The sequence below is a fragment of the Pan troglodytes genome, chromosome 19, assembly GCF_028858775.2.
Source record: "Pan troglodytes isolate AG18354 chromosome 19, NHGRI_mPanTro3-v2.0_pri, whole genome shotgun sequence".
NCBI classification, from domain to species: domain Eukaryota; kingdom Metazoa; phylum Chordata; class Mammalia; order Primates; family Hominidae; genus Pan; species Pan troglodytes.
In genome coordinates this window covers 70,633,094-70,650,811 of record NC_072417.2, presented here as the reverse complement: position 1 = coordinate 70,650,811, position 17,718 = coordinate 70,633,094, and the positions used below count along the sequence as shown (strand labels likewise).

Genomic DNA, 17,718 nt, shown 5'->3' with positions numbered 1-17,718 from the left:
TTTGGCTCTTTAGATTGACAGTCTGCTCCTAAAGAACCTCCTTCAATACAAATTGATAACTCAATTGAGTCACTGCTGTGAATAATTTCCACTTGGATCGCTTAGTGCCGAGGTTAGCAAGGGACCCAGAAAGGCGGGATTAGAGAGGTACATCTGAATATGTGTGTCAGGGATGGCTGCATAACTAAACAGGAGTTCCTAGGCCAGAAGGAAATGGTTTTTCAACTATCCAGTACTGGAACTCTTTGTGCTACTGGGACCCTCCGTGAATAAAGATCTTCAACGGATGGTCACCTCTACCTGCTTGACTCCGGACTCTTCACTGTATCTTTTGTCAGTGGGACTGAGGATGACAGACAGAGAGGCCAGGAGAGGGTGAATGCAACCCTCTTACACTGGGGTAATCTTACCTCTGTGCCTGTTGGTAGTTTTATCAAACATCAGCATTGCATCTTCCACCTGCAAAACAAATATAGAATACAGGCTGCTTTAGGAATTTTAAGAAAGTACACAAAACATTATATGCATGTCGGGGGGTGAGGGGGTAGTTTCCATTACAGAAGTAATAGTCGCTTATCAAAAAATATTTGAAAACGCAAAAAAGTAGAAAGAAAAAAAAAACAGTGGTCTTTCCACTCCACACAGTTATATACAGTTAACATTTTATATAGTTCCCTTTAGTGTCTGCTTTTTATTTGTTGAGACAGGGTCTCACTCTGTCACCCAGGCTAGAGTGCAGTGGCACCATCATGGCTCACTGCAGTCTCGACCTCCTGAGCTCAAGCAATCCTCCTGCCTCAGCTTCCTGAGTAGCTGGGACTACAGGCATGTACCATCATGCCCAGTTATTTTATTTTATTTTTTTAGAGACAGGGTCCCACTATGTTGCTCAGACTGGTCTTGAACTCCTGGGCTCAAGTGATCCTCCTGCAGCAGCCTTTCAAAGCGCTGAGATTATAGGTGTGAGCCACTGCTCCAGGCCTAGAGTATTTTTTTTCTAAAGAAAGAAAAAACTATGACTATTTCAATATAGTTTAAATCATATAGTATATGGAATTTGTCCTTTTGTTAACCTGTAACATTACAATATGGCAAACAATTTCCAGGTTAGTATATCATGTATACTACTATCTTGACCGATGCATATTTCCCAGTGTAAGAAGCCATAGCTTACTTAATTATTGCCTTTCTAATAGATATGTGAATTGTTTTTAGTGATAAACAGTGAAGCTTGAACATCCTGATTGTTAGGGGCTCAACTGTGTCTCCCAAAATTCATAGTTGAAGTCCTAACCCCCAGGACCTCAAAATGTGACCGTATTTGGAGAGAGGCTCTTCAAAGAAGTAATTAATTTAAAATGAGATCATTAGGGTGGGCCCTAATCCAATATGACTGGTGTCCTTATCAGAAGAGATTAGGACACAAACACAAACAGGGAAGACCATGTGCCAACACAGGGAGAAGACTGCAAGCCAAGGAGACAGGCCTCAGAAGAAACCAACCCTGCCACACCTTGATCTTGAACTTCTAGCCTCCAGAATTGTGAGAAAATACATTTCTGTTGTTTTAGCCCTCCAATCTGCGTTACTTTATTATGGCAGTACTAGCAAACGAATACACTGATGCTAGGACCTTTTTAAAAACATCAAAGAGAAGAACATAATAAAATAGCAAAGGCGTCCTCTGTCTCTCTTGCTAATCCCTTCCAGACCCCTCCCACGCATCCTGTAACCCCTTCTGCATGTTTCTGGCAATAAGATTTCAGGGTCCACACTCAACTCCCACGTAGAGCTCAAGGAACTCACACTTAATGAACCAGATTCCGCTCTGGAATGCACTCCTTTTATGAGTATTTATGACCCACTCCTTTATCCCACAGAGCACACATCTTTAGCACAGGTGTTTGTCCTCACCCTTCAGCTACGCACCGGGGGAGGGCACCTGGTCTGACCAGTGCGCAGCCTACTCTCTTCATTTACTTTGTGCTCAAGGTTGATGGTAAAAATACAACCCAGTCCGTATGGCTGTGGGCGGGGGGGGGGGGGGGGGGTAAAACTGTTAGCAGGGGGCCCTGTCCTCAGAGCAATTTCACTGTGTGCCTGTGGCTAAGAAGGACTGAGCACCGTTGATGTGCACTCAAAGGCTCACAAATGAGCTTGGGGGCTGGCGCTAATCCCTTTGAGAAAAGGAATCGTGGGCTATTCATGCCTCACTCCTCCCAGACTACAATCTCCAATGGAGGGGAAGACACTGGGCAAAGCAATAAACCAAGGTTTAAAATGGTGCCTGCAGACAAATCAAATGTATTTTTCTAGATGTGATCAAACGTAATAGGGGGAAGAGCAAAGTCAAGGTAAGAATGGAAGACGGGGGTAGGCAAGCCGGTCATAAACCTCAAAGGGACTGGCCTGGCTTAAAAATCTCTTCTCAAGTCAGGGCCCCCTTTTGTTGCTAAGCAACCAAGCCTGAACAAACAGGCTCCTGGGGCCTTCCCCTTCTGCTCCCCATTTCTGAAGTCAGTTACTGGGAGGAAAATGGCCTGGCATGGTGGCTCCTCCAGCAGGCAGCTGCCCCCTCTCTCCCAGGCACCAGGATGATGGGAGTGGGCAATGCTAGTTTGGAGATCCCCATGCCCATCCCAGGCAGGACAAACTCCTTTTGGGCAGGCTTCAAGAGACCCCCCGCCGGTACCTGCTGGGGCCACACACACAACAGCCGTTCCACCTCCCATGCACCACACACGCAAAATCACCATAAGATCAACTGGTGTGTTTGTACACAGAGCAGTCACACTCGAGCATATGGTGATATGAGCATATCTCAGACTCAGACCCTGGGACTCAATAGGAATTCGAATGCCTGGGGTGTGGGTGGGTGGGGGATGAGTCCTGCCGGGTATCACGCAGGTAAATGTGACATCTGTTTTGCACCCATCTCCATATTTTCTAAGACGTTTGCCAAATCCTTATTTTGAACTGAAAATGCCTAACAGTAAGGAAAACAGCTGCCCTTCTGTGCTGGCCATGTTTTGGTACTGGGACTCAGATTCCCTTAGGAAATAAATGTTTTGGATTTTTTTAAAATGTATTTTCAAAACCTCCTTTCAACAGTGCATAATTGGCTCTCCTTTTCCTTCCTAAGTTTGGACGTTTTCTAATAGCGCCCTCTCAACATTCGCTCCACCCTGGTGAGCGTGGGGGAGGATCTGTATATGTTTTTAGGGCAACCATTGTCATAAAGAATAGAGCTCTTTCCTCTGTAGTCCGGCTGTACAATGGGGCTCGCAAAGACCTCCTGAATAGATAAAGTGTCAGGACGAAAGAAAAATTCTATTAACACGTTACAAAATACAACATCTAAGAAGGAGCTAGAGAGGAAAGAGAAACGGGAAAAAATCAATATGGATAAGTCCCAGTGCTTGGGGGTAGAAAACTTTTCAGCAATTGCAAAACACTTATTAATTCAGAGAAGCCATCAATGCGATGGAAATCTGGCAGAACAGCAAGAGCTGAAACTAGAAGAATTTGAATATACAAAGACTGAATAGAATGAAAAACACAGTCTCACATACGAGACTGTTTCTCACGGTTCTATGTGAATCAAACAGAAGCGGCTTGTGTGAGTCAAGGGAAAATAAGGGGCACAGTTAAGGTAACTGGTATTCAGTCCTGGAGCCAGCCAGCTGATAACTCTCTCGGTCTCTGTCTTTGTCTCTCTCTCTCTCTCTCTCTGTCACACACACAGACACACACACACACACACACACACACACACACACACACACACCCAGGTATATCAGGGGGCTATGAAGACTCATCAACATGAACACACAGGCCAGGCCTCATTCAAGATGCTAGGAGAGCCCAAAAGCTTAGGGGAAGCTGGGAACAGGACTTTTTCTTTTTTCTTTTTTTTCCTTTGAGACAGTCTCATTCTGTCACCCAGGCTGGAGTGCAATGGCATGATCTTGGCTCACTGCTACCCCCGCCTCCTGGGTTCAAGTGATTCTCCTGCCTCAGCCTCCTGAGTAGCTGGGTACAGGCATGCACCACCATGCCTGGCTAATTTTTGTATTTTTAGTAGAGACGGGGTTTCACCACATTGGTCAGGCTGGTCTTGAACTCCTGACCTTGTGATCCACCTACCTCGGCCTGTAATCCCAAAGTGCTGGGATTACAGGTGTGAGCCACTGTGCCCGGCCAGGAACAGGAGTTTCTCTAACCCCTTATGAAATACCCCTTCTAGGGACACCACCCTCATCCTTATGATTAACTCTGGTACTTACTTCGTGTTGACAACGCGCTCACCTGCCTTACAAAATTCTTTGTACCTGAAATGGGCACCTGCAGGCCTAGTGGCTCCCCTGAGGGAGACAGAAGGACAAGAGGTGTCTGATCCTCAGCATGATTTGTCCCATGTCCTGGCAGAACCCTGGTCTGTTTTGGGAAAAGGAGCTTATTCCAACCTTGAGATGTGCCTTGTAATAACTTGGGGCAGGTTTGAGATATGGCCCTGACATCTTTAGTGGTGTATCTTTGTGAATGAAAAAGCAAAATAGGCCGGATATGCTGGCTCATGTCTAGTAATCCCAGCACTTTAGGAGGCTGAGGTGGGAAAATCGCCTGAGGCCAGGAGTTTGAGACCAGCCTGGGCAACATAGCAAGACCTCATCTCTACAAAAAAGTACTAAAAACTTAGCCAGGCATTGTGGCACACACCAGTGGTTCCAACTACTCAGATGGCTGAGATGGTAAGATTGCTTGAGCCTGGGAGGTTGAGGCTGTAGTGAACCATGACTGCACCACTGCACTCCAGTCTGAGCTACAGAGCGAGACCCTGTCTCAAAACACAACCTCCCCCACCCGCCCCCCCAAAAAAGCAAAGTAAAGTAACATTTAGGTAAGCTGGTGGGGAATGGGATGCCTCTGTCTTTGTCCTGACACCAGAAGGTATTGAACATACTTCTGACTACTGCACAGTTCAGACTATGCTGTAATATCCTCAGAAGTATGTGAGAGTCAACAAAGGGGACCTAATCTGTTAGTTTCTATGGTTGCTGGAGTTGGGGTAGGGATTCTCAAATATCATCCACATCAGAATCATCATCAGAGGGACTGTGAAGCCACAGATCTCCCGGGGGCCTCAGAGCCAGAGTGACTGATTCAGTAGTATTTGCATTTCTAACAAGCTCCCAGGTGATGCTGATGCAGCTGCTGGCCCAGAGACCCCTCTTTCCATGAGCTACTCTAAGGGTAAGAAGCAAGAGCAAAGGTTAAAGACACTGGGCAGAGGTTGCTTCTTCCTCTTTAACATATACTCAGTGGTCAATACATGAAACAAAATTTCCCATCTAGGAGCAATTGATCCACTTCAGTGTGGCAAGCTCTCCCTCTCTTTGTTCCCCTTCTCTCAGAGGTTTATATTCTAAAATCCTAAAAATGATGATGGTAGACCCCATGATGGAAAAGATGATAAGAAGAGGGATTTCTTAGTGGCAACCAACTTGCCCTGCACCCGATGCAAGAAAAATCCAGATTCTACTAGGATGACATAAACTTTCCTTCTAACAGATAAACTCTTATTCACAGATAAACTCATGTCTAGATCTATCTAACAGATAAACTCATGTCTAGATTATGCAGCCAATCCAATCTTGAATAGAAAACTTAGCAAATGGTAACTTTATTTACTTTTATGCAACATGCATGTATGAGGCATTCGCTATTTGCAAAACATCAGCCTGAGTACAAATAAAAGACAACTCACACAGGTCTATGGTGGACTGATGATATGAATGGTCTCACACCCGTTCCTCTGTGAGTTTGCAGTCCTTCTCCCCAAAGAGGTGGAGTCTACTTTCATCCCTTGAATCTGGGCTTAATTTGTTAGGGCTAATAAAATGCGGTGGGGGGAAGAGTATGCCTGTTTTGGGCCTAGCCTTAAGAGGATTTGCAAGTTCCTGCTTGTTCTCTCTTGCACCTCTGCCATCACCATGACAAGGGCATGCCCAGGCTAGCCTGATGCAGGATGGGTGGCACATGGAGCAGGGCCAACTTCCCTGTGCCGAGGCCAGCCTAGATGGGTGGACAGCCAGTCACCCTCAAAGCATGCAAGTGAGGCCAGCCAGGATCAGCAGAACCACTCCAAGTTTACTCCAAACACGTGAGATAAACCGTTACTGTCTGCCCCTGAAGTTTTGGGGTTAGTTACACAGCATTCTTGTGGCCATAGGTAACTCATGCGTGGTCCTCATTCTAAAAAAATCCCCCAAAACAACAAAGAAAGCTTATAATCAGAAGATAGACAGTCTAAAATAATACTAGAAAGCAAAGGAAAGAAAAGGGGCAGAATAAGGGAAAGTGCTAAATGTGGCAGAGAATTAAACTATCAGGTTCCACAGTCCACATGGAGCACGCTCTTCATGGAACATTCCACATGGAACACAGGCATTAAGGTGTGGAAGAACCTCTATCTAAATCTCACCCCATCAGCAAGGTTGGAGACAGAGATCCTAGAAGCGCCAAGAGAAACTGGCAACATGTTCCTCACTAAATGAGCACCGTGAAAATCAGCAATAATTACCACTCAAGTCAGTGGGTGATGCCTCTCTAATCCTAATTCATTTAGTGAATGAGTGAACCCTCTTTCTAATGAGTCAAAAGATTTATTGTGAGCCAGGCATTCTTGCTGGGTGATTTTAGAAGTAGCCAGATGGTACTGACCACATCCAGGGGTTAGACTTGAGATAGCCCAGCTCACGTGCTGGCTGAATAGGAAAACTTTAAAGACACAATGCAGGCCGGGCGTGGTGGCTCACGCCTGTAATCCCAACACTTTGGGAGGCAGAGGTGGGCAGGTCACTGAGGTCAGGAGTTCGAGACCAGCCTGGCCAACATAGTGAAATCCCGTCTCTACTAAAAATACAAAAAATTAGGTGGGCGTGGTGGTGTGTGCTTGTAATCCCAGCTACGCGGGAGGCTGAGGCAGGAGAATTGCTTGAACCTGGGAGGCGGAGGTTGCAGTGAGCTGAGATTACGCCATTGCACTCCAGCCTGGATGACAGAGTGAGACTCCACCTCAAAAAAAAAAAAAAGGACACAATGCAAAGGTACATGGAGGGAGGTCAAAAATGCTATTGTCCAGTTAGCTGGCTAATGGGTGGGAACCTACAGTATGTCCCCTGGACCACTGCCTCTTCTGCTGAAGGTTTTACAGTTTTGGCTCCCCAAATACATAGTAGGTGAGTGAAGCTGAACTGATCTGAGGACACAAAAAACTTGTTCCCAGGAGACAGCTAAAGAGAAGTGTTGCTGGTACGTAACTCAGCAGGTGTTGGGAGGCAGCTGGGTGTGGTGGGGAGTGCCGCACCAAGCATGGAGGGAGTCCAGGTTCTAATCCCAGCCCCACCAGGATCTCACTGAGGACCAGTCACCTCCCTCCTCTATCCTCAGTTTTTCTTCTGTGAAAGGAGGAAATTCTATGAGATGGCCCCTAAGATCCATGCATAAAGACTCTCTGCCTGGAATGCTAACATGGACTCCAGAGGCAGCTGGGACGATGCTCTGGAAGCATTGACTTGGCCACTGGGCTTTTGCAAACTCTCTGTGCTGTGAGGCTGCTCCAGAGCTTTGCTGTGGCCGATGCATGCCCTGAGAAATGTCCTACTCCTCTGGGGATATAAATATACACACCCACAAGCCACACATATCAAGAACAAAGCAGGAAACGGCACTTCAGATGATCCTTAAATTATCTGGTCAAATGCAAGGAGGGAGGGGAAAGGGAAGAGAAGAAACCCAGCTCTCCAAACTCCCCCAGAACAAATGCCCTTGAATTTCTCTTCCTGCTCCCACTCAAACGCTCCAAGTGTTAGTATAAATAAACACCCTCAAATGCAATACCATGATACTATAGTGTGTCAGGCTTAACAGGCATTATGCTCTGTAAACTCAAGGAGCTAAGGCCACAAGAGTGAGACTCGGCTGAGGTGGCAGGACTGCCCAGGCCACAGGTGCCTGGGGCCTGTGGTGGAGACAGTCGCTGCCTGGGCCCAGGATTACGCAAAACATGGGAAGGCACTGTCTCCACCTCTCTCCCTGCCAGCTTAGGCAAAACCCAAATCGGTTCCTTCCGTAAAGCTCAGGAATAATGTGTAGTTTATTGAAATAAGACTTTTCCGTGTGCTCTGGCCTTGAAAAGGGTGGGGTTGGTCTGTCTTTAACCATTCTCCAAAGAGGAAGGACGGAGAAGAAGGAGCAGACTGGAAAATCCCATTGGTTCATTCTGAAATCTACATCAGTGATTTTTCAGCCGTGACTGCTCACCAAGGCCACACCCCAACCTATTAAATCAGTACTCTGGAGTGGGCAGCCCGAAAGAGGATTTTTTAAAGCTCCCCAGTGATCCAGGGTACAGCCAAGGCCGAGACCCACCGTTCTAAATGGCTAAATAGAGCTGAGTTGAGCCGTAACACAGCATATGTGTGTGTAGACAGGCCCTAAGTAAATGAGTATTAATGGGCCTTCTGCTGCCTAAAGATTAGAAGTTCATTCCCTGCCAGAAGTCAGGAGCAGGCACTCCTTGCCTCATCCTACTTTCTTAGAGCTCTCCTTAAGCTTAACTCAGTCTTAGTACAAGAAAGCCAAAGTTCTATATGAGAAGCAGCTCGGAAGAGCCAAAAATGAACAGAGGGCTTTAAGAAAACCTAACAAAACCATTGTTTTTTTCCCATCACCACCAATATTTTCACAGATATTATTACTACTTTCGTGGTCACAATAACCCCACGAGAAAGGGAGTATTACAAATTCTCTGAGACTCAGTTTTCCTACTGGTTTGTCCTAGAGCTGGCAGGGGCTGGGCCTGGGGTTCAGATGCTGGGCTTTTGAGTCCAAGCCTCAGCCTGCCAGCCGCTGCCTTCCTGCCCATCTCAGGTTCTTGGCCTCCTCTTGCTACAGCCAGCCTTTCTGTCCCTGTGTGTTTACCCCTGGAAGACTGCAGTGATGAAGGTACGCTTGGAGTTTCTATCCCAGCTGCTGCTGCCAGGCACGTTTTTCCTTCATTCCAAATGTCAAAAAATGCTAGTTTGCATCCATCTGAAAGCCTGTTTATTTTAATTTGAACCCCGGCCTTTACTGACTAACAAGAGAAAAAGTCTACATAATTTCTCCTCAACTAGGGCTGGGTGCAGTGGCTCACGTCTGTAATTCCAGCACTTTGGGAGGCTGAGGTGGGCAGATCACTTGAGGTTCCGAGTTCAAGACCAGCCTGGCTAACATGGTGAAACCCCATCTCTACTAAAAATACAAAAAAAAAAAAAAAAATTAGTTGGGTGTCGCGGTGCACAACTGTAATCCCAGCTACTCTGGAGGCTGAGGCAGGAGAATTGCTTGAACCCAGGAGGCGGAGGCTACAGTGAGCTGAGATCATGGTACTGCACTCCAGCCTGGGCGACAGAGCAAGACTGCCTGAAAAATAAAATAAAATATCTCCTAAATGAAAAAAATTGTTCTTAATTGTGGCAAAAAATATATAAAATAAAATTTATCATTTTAACCATTTTTGGGGTCTACAGTTCAGTGGCATTAAGAACATTTCTCGAACTCTTCACAGAAGGCTCCCACACCTTACAATGGCCAGAGTATTTTGTCCCCATTAGCAAGACCTTTATCAGCCCTTAATTTTTTCCTACATTTACTTCTTTTATTCTTGTGGGATCATTCTATTTTCCCATTTAGCTTACAAGAAAAAACGCACAATGTTTATCAGATAGCAGTTATGAATTCAACAAAGGGACACCTGCCCATGGGAACTGAAAGATGTGGGGTCTTCAGACAACTCAATCCTGGAGATGTAGACATTTTATCTACCTAAGGCAAAACCTCCTGCTCAGAGATTCTGATTCCACAAGTCTGTATCAGACTCTAAGTTATAAAATGTCTATCCTCCTGAAATAATGATTGTTATAATAACTACCATTTACTGGAGCGTAATAGGCAATTTGCAAAGCTCATTTAATTACTGCAATAGCTTTGAGGTAGATACTATCATACCCATTTCAGGCACCCATTTTTTTTCTCTTTTTAAAATTTAAAAATTTTTATTTTTTATTTTTTGTAGGGATGGGGTCTCGATTTGTCTGCCCAGGCTGGTATCAAACTCCTGGGCTCCAGCGATCCTCCCGACTCAGCCTCCTGAGTAGCTTGGGATTACAGGCACGTGCCCACACACGTGGCATCATACACCCATTTTACAGGTGAGGAAATTGTGGTTCACCGACAGTAAGTGACTTGCCTAGGATCACACAGGTAGTAAATGGTGGAGCCAGTAGTTAAAATCAGATGAGTCCCTAAGTCTTCTGTTCTCCCTTACTTGTGTTCTGTTTTTTGAATCCCTAAGAGCTTTGTGCAGTGCCTCTGTCTGCTGGATGAACCAACAAACACTGCTTTAAAACTCTACCAAAAAGTGAAGAGAGGTGATTAGGTAACCTCAAGGAAATGGAGGTATATTGCCCCGGTAGGCTCGGGAGAGGAGGAATAATTGGAAAGGTAAAGGAAAGAGGAGGATATTGGGGTCTCTTCCTTTTAGATAAGTGAATTCCAAAAGCTCGAGATCACCGGGCTCCTCCGCAGTCATGGAGCAAGCCTCTAGCAGAGCTGGAACTGCCAGAGGGCTCTGGAACGCAGTCCAGGCTCAGCCATGCGAGTCTCCCCGCCCCGTGCAGTGACGCTAAGGATACTCAGTGTGTCTTGCTTCCTGGAGTTGTTAGGAAGGCTCATGTGGTAGCCAGTGAGTGCCTACCACACAGAAAATGCTCATCATAACAGACACTGGCTCAATTCACTGCCCCATCCTGGCAATCCCCTCGCCTCCATGCACGCACCCATACATGGTCCATGCAGTTAAGCTGGGAGCCACACCCAATGCTGTGGGTTTTCTTATTGTGAATGGACTATGCCAAGGGAAGGCCACTAACAGAACCAGTGTGCCCTTGGGGGAGCAGTCCCAGGAGGCCCTATCTCAAGACTAAGCCAGGGAAGGCAGAGTCTCCTGGTGAGAGGTAGGACTGGGTGGGAGCTCCGTTCTGGCTGAGCTTGCAAAGCCGTGGGCCCAAGCACCACCCTGGAGAGTGGGGCAGCAGGCTGTCACTGGGGATATCTGAGATGGGGTGTAGAGAGGAGGCGATGAGGGAAGGGGAGAGAGACACTGAGAGAGAGAGCTGTTTGAGGAGCAGCAGTTGGATCCGGCAGGCTTGACAGCTGTCACATGGAAATGGCATCTGGCCTAACGGCCTCTCGTGTGAGGCTCCTTCAACTGGCGGCTGCTGTGCTCTGGAAATCCAGGCCCGTGTTCAGCACTGATTGTGAGTGCGTGCGTGCATGTGCTGGGGGAGGGGAGTGGCAGGCAGGCTGCTGAACTGCTGAATGCTCCCTTCTCCCCCTCTCCAGCCTCTCCCCATCAGGCCTCACCTACCATGAAAAAGGCCCAAGCCTGCCAGCTCCAGAGGAGAGAGGCAAATCATTGGGGGAGCACTGATGTGCCGGAACACTCTCTCACATTCCCATTAAACAAATACTAAACTGCTAATTGCCAAAATGGATCTCCACGACTCTGACCGAACCAGGGAAGGGTTTATAATTACCAAGTGTGAAAATGCACAGCCTGTAAATAGCCACCTCATCTGTCCTAATACGGGCTGATATTGATGGGCATGAAATAAACATCAGGACAAATGGAAAAATCATCCACATCTCCTGTGGCCAATGCAGTCTCGGATGGTGACAAGCGTAGCTGCAGCCATACGCCTGGGGAGGGGAGGGGGAGAGGAGAAAGGAGTTTTGTAGGCTTGGAAAATCTTGGTTCCAATCCCAATTTTAATCCCATGGGCCATCTGCACCTTCTTTCTGTCTGGAAAACAGGGAGGGTAAATAACATGGCTTGATAATGGGATGAAGGGCTTGCCTACATTTCAGAAAGGCCAGGGGCCCCAGTGCAGGGAACTTCTGAGGGCATCAGCTTTCAGGACAGGGCTTCAGACATCTTCCACCCTGCTCTCTTTAAGACTGGCTGATGAAAAAAGAAGACTGAGGGAGAGGGAGAGCTCTGCCAAGGTGACACATTTATTCATTAAACTAATATTTATTAAAGCTCTTTTGTCTGACAAACACGCAGAGTTGGTTGCAGAGCACAGATGAAAAAATGTGTGTTTAGAATGACCTTTGGGCTCTCTGACACCCCTGTACTACGGTGCCTCCCCATCCCCCACCATCTCTTTCTGCCACTCTGATGGGAGGTGGACTCTGGTCTGTTGGGTCCCAGAGCCCCACCACTTTTCTTGGCCACAACAGAGGAGGGGCAAGGGGATAAGCCAGAGGTCACGGAGTAGCTGCAGGTTTCCCAAGCCCCAGGCCCTTTTCTCTCCACCAGCCCTTTGAAGGTACCAGCCTTTGATTCCAATGAACTCAGCCAGATCTTGGAGTGCATGTTGGTAACCGAGGGAGAGAGGAAGTTCCATTTGCCTCAGAATCACAGACTCAGGAGTTAGAAGTGACCCAAAGGTCACCTTTCCACTTCCCGCCCAGTACAGGAATCCCTTCTCCAAGACTCCTTTGAACCCTTCGTGGAGCTTCAAAAGCTTGGAGGAGCATCTCTGCCCCGCCCTCTCGGACAAGCTGCTCAGGCCTGAATTCAGCAGCAGTAGCACTTAGATGCCTGAAATAGCAGCCTCCTCTGATCCCCAGCAATTCTGGCACAAGGCAGAATTCTGCGAACTGTATAGCATCAGGCACCCGAATCAGCGCACTCAGCACCACTCAGCCCCAGAGTTTCTTCATGGGGCTTTGATGACATCCAAGGAAGTTCCTGCTCCTTCCCCTTTGGGCTGCCTGACAGCCAATCTCCCCAATCCCCTTATCCCTAAAGTCATCCCTAGAGTCCCATGGGTTTCCCAGTCCTAGTCCTGACCCAAAGACCCTGTCAAAAATTAGCAAAATGAGGGAAGGTCTGAACTACCGACTGTTTTTAGAGGAATTCTAATTTGTTACTTTTGAATTCCGAAACTGTCTTCAAATAATGGCTAAGAAAATGCTGCTGAGAACAAACTTCAAGTGCAGCAACAGGCTGAGAGATGCAGTCACTGGGTAAAGTTACTTCTTGTTCAGGGAGGATCATAAACTCTTCAAGGCAGAGAGGATAAAAAGGATATGAGTCCAGTCCACTCATTTTCTAGAGGAGCAAACTGGCTGTAAGCAATTCAGCGGGTACAGTTGAAGCCACAGTTACAGAATAAAAGAAACTTGGCATGCCATCACACATCCTGGGTTCAAATCCCACTCCATTTCCACTTACGCATGATCTTGGGCATGGCTTTCCAAAGCAGCTCAGCTTCCTTGTGTGTAAAAGGAACACATGATCACTGTTAACCTTCACCCCAGCATTGAAAAGTAGAAACTATTGATACAACACACAGGAAAGCATTTGGCCTGTGGCAAATGACTACCCTATGCTATTACCAGAATGCATTCCAGCCCCGGCACGCACAGATGCTCAACAAATATCTGTTGGATGAGGACTGCATAATGGGATAACAGACTTTGTATTGATAACTACAAAGCTGTGAAATCAGTACGGATGAGTGAGGTTTAACTTTGTAAGTGTACCTGGCTTGATGTACTGTGATGCAATGGGTCGCATGCAAATAAACCATCTTTTGGAAACACAGGGGGAATAGACAAACAAACCATTCCATTACATTCCTACAGTGGAATACAGCTGGTACACAACTGGTGCACAACTGACCAGAGGGATCATACCAAGTGAAAAAGTCAGTATCAAGGCTGTATTACATACTGTGTGACTCCATTTCTGTGACATTCTCAAAACAACAACATTATTGTGATGAGGAACAGATCAGTGGTTGCCAGGAGTTAGGAGTGCGGCCAGGGTGTGACTATTAAGGAGAAACACAAGGAGTTTGTTGGGGTGATGGAACAGTTCTATTATATATCCTGATTGTAGTGATAGTTACTCAAATCTCCAGGTAGTAAAATTTTAAATAATTACACACAAATACACATGAAAACTGATAAGGTACCAACACTGGTTTCCTGGCTTTAACAAAGTACTGTGGTTATGGGAGTACTATCATTGTGGGAAGCTGGATGAAGGGTTCACAAGCGCTCTTTGTCCTATTTTTACAACTTCTTGTGAGTCCTACACTATTTTAAAATAAAAATGTATAATAATAATAAAAAGAAACCACAAGGGGGCTCATGATTTCAAGAAACCCCATGGCAGATCTGTTTATAATACAAACAACTATGCCCTCATTTCTGTTGATTTGGATAAAGTAGGCATAAATAAGGTAGGCATACAGTAGAAATATCTATCCCTTATCTGTTTCTTGTATTTGGCGCTGGCATACACAACTTGAAATCTTATTCTGTCACATGAATACATGAATTGGTGGTCCACACTCCCCCATCGCTTCCTCTCCCTAGTCCTCAGGAAATTTCATATACAGCTCTGCATTCCCTACCTAGCGCCCACTAGAGGGATTAATACAAAAATAAGCGTCCAATAAGGGCGTACTGTTGAGTTTCAGGAAGATTTTGGAGGATAAAGAAAAAAATTCAGATAAGGCCAGGTGCAGTGGCTCACACCTGTAATCCCAGCACTTTGGGAGGCCGAGGCAAATGGATCACCTGAGGTCAGGAGTTCACGACCAGCCTGGCCAACATGGCAAAACCCCATCTCCACTAAAAAATACAAAAATTAGCCGAGCATGGTGACAGGCGCCTGTAATCCCAGCTACTCGGGAGGTTGAGGCAGGAGAATTGCTTAAACCCGGGAAGCGGAGGTTGCGGTGAGCCGAGATCATGCCATTGCACTCCAGTCTGGGCAACAGAGCGAGACTCCGTCTCAAAACAAAACAAAACAAAATAGACTCAGATAAAAAAGAGCATCAAACCCAGTGGTTTCCAATCTTTCTATTTTGAGCCATTAGGCCTGTCTTTCATTTAATTTTTGAAACACAGACCTTAAATGTTTTGAGATCTTTCATACACCAAACAAACTACTTACTTTTGAAGTATGGAAAATCATTTATCAATATTCATCCTGATCATCACTGGGGCTTTTTGGCAGCGTGAAGTGGCTGGGATGGGGTGTGTCGGGGTGCTCTGTGTAAGGCAAGCAGGCCTGACATTTCAGTTGGCCCATATGTGGTTTGGGGTGGGGTACCCATGGTGCCTGATAGATTTTTTGAGGTAAGGAAGTCAACTTGAGGACTCGGCATTCCTTCTGTTGACCCTGAGAGGTTGGAAATTTTTGGTCTACTCCTTACACCCAAATCATGACTCAGATCTTTGCAAATGAGTATTGACAGAATAACCAACCCTCCCACTTAATCCCTGAGCCACACAACACCCTAAGGGGGAAAAAAGAACGGAGAGGGAAAAACCCATATCTTCCCTTAAAAAAAAAAAAAAAAAAAAAAGTATCAATTCAAGCTGCTTCAAGACCCAACAAGTATGTTTTTCTTTCATTTATTTCTACATCAACACTCTGAAGGATAAAGATCTTTCTCATTTCAAGAGCTGTCAATTTGCTTTAGTGCCATGTTTTCATCTGTTTGAGGTAAAGAGGAATTACAAAGCAGGCAAATGAAATAATGCACTGCAATCTAACATATTTTGGCAATTCAAATTGGGACCAGGGAAAAAGGAAATTAAACAAGAATGACAGGCCCACAGCACACCTGTGCTGTATCCCACTGGTCCACCCCTGTCTTCCCTCCACTTGCTAACTTTATAACTTGATGAAGTCTTCAGTGCTTTGCTGAAAACTGTACTATTTGCTGCACCCTAATTCTTCAAATCATTTCTACATTTTGCACAACTCATACAACATTGTGCTTTCTGAAGCAGAAAAAAAATCTCTTAGCTGCTGGAAAACTGTCAGGCGCTATTACTCTCAAGACCCCCTTGAAATAGTACAGCGGCCAACGTCCTGTTCCTGGTAGATTTACTACACTTCCCTATATAAATTAACAAAGACAAATTCTTGTTGAAATCAGACTGTGTGAGGAATCCTTATCCTCTCAAGCCTAAGGGTTCAATTACAATGGAACTTAAAAATAAATAAAAGGAAATCTTAATCTCCTCTCAGTGTCCTCCTCTGCCAATAATGATGCCCCATGAAGATTTTTGCCTAATTCATTTACATTTCTTTTTTTGTCGTTTTTAATTAAACTGCTGCTCAACTACTCAGCTCTATAATTTTTCCTACTTCAGCTCCAGAACTAGGGATTTTCTAAGAACAATAGGAATTTCCAAGGTCAAGATGTCTCTGTAGATCTCAGGAACTATGTGGCACTCAAGAAACTGCCCTTCATCACCACAGGAGAAGCACAAGGAGCTGGCCAGAGGGTTTGAGAGCCCGGGAGTGGGGTGAGGCTCCCTGAGGGACTGCAGTGAAGGAGCCCCTCCGCCCTAACTGCTGTCAATTTAAAATCAAATGATGGCAAATGTGGTCATGGGCATATAGTCCTGTCTTTTGCAGAATCCCATCTGCTTGGTGACACTGTCGAATTCTAGATTTATAAAAGGCATTGCAGTTCTTCTGCCAATGACCCATGTGTCCACAAACAGCGCCTGCTAGGGCACCTAGACCCAGGTCCCAGCTCACCAGTACAGACTAGTGGGAGAGGCCAGAAACTCTAGAGCTAGAATCCCTGGGCTTGGATGCTGGCTCTAGTATTTATTAGCTGTGTGACATTGGGCAGATTACTCAACCTTTCTGTGCCTCTGTTACTTCACTTCAAGTTGGTACCTATCTCATAGTGCTGTTATGAGCATTAAGAGAAGCTAATTCAGCCGAGCGTGGTGGCTCATGTCTGTAATCCCAGCACTTTGGGAGGCTGAGGCGGGTGGATCACCGGAGGTCAGGAGTTTGAGACTAGCCTAAACAACACGGTGAAACCCCATCTCTACTAAAAATACAAAAATTAGCCAGCAGTGGTGGCGGGCACCTGTAATTCCGGCTACTCAGGAGGCTTAGGTAGGAGAATCGCTTGAACCCGGGAGGTGGAGGTTGCAGTAAGCCAAGATCACGCCACTTCACTCCAGACAGAGTGAGACTCTGTCTCAGAAGAAAAAAAAAAGAAGAAGAAGCCAATTCATGCGCAATATTCTGGCACATATGAAGAACTAAACAGCTGCCATCCATTATTATTACATCCTCAGCGAGCTGGTCAGAAGATCTAGTATTGTTCATGTCTGAGGACCTCCCTCTTTCTACAGTTAGGATGTTGATGCTAAGTGAAGTTAAAATTAGTGGCAAGGCTGGCTTCACCTGAGCAAGGAGTATCAAGGATGAGACACAATGGCCACTTTCTCTAACATCTATCTGTCCAGCCCATGCTGCCCACATGGGAGGCAGCTGTGTCCTGCCACAAGGCTGCAGAAGCATGGAAAACCAGGCAACAGAGAGAGACAGACAGGCTTGTGCCGACATGAGATGGTTTCTGTGATTTACAGCCAAGTCTTAACTAAGACTCTGCGGCCTCTGAGTTCTGTTCAACGAGGAAATTAACTCACTGAGGCCAACCTCTATTCCAGTGAGGACCCCCTGTGTCATCCTGCATAGAAAAGAGATTCAGCCCTTACCTGAGGAGGCTACTCTGGCCAGATGGCAACAGGTGACAGCAGCTTCAGAGC

The 17,718-nt window shown here is 46.1% G+C and overlaps 1 protein-coding gene across 19 annotated transcripts in view; it reads right to left on the bottom strand.

The window, feature by feature from the left end:
- The window catches only part of MSI2 (musashi RNA binding protein 2), a 428,220-nt gene that overhangs the window by 154,666 nt on the left and 255,836 nt on the right, over window positions 1-17,718 (bottom strand). For all 19 annotated transcript variants that reach the window (XR_010153021.1, XR_010153022.1, XR_010153023.1 and 16 more), the window contains one exon: window positions 411-459. Coding sequence is in view for 16 of the 19 variants with exons in the window: in XM_063799024.1 (XP_063655094.1) it covers window positions 411-459 (49 nt within the window). In the remaining 3 variants the exon portion in view is untranslated. The remainder of the gene's footprint in view (window positions 1-410; window positions 460-17,718) is intronic.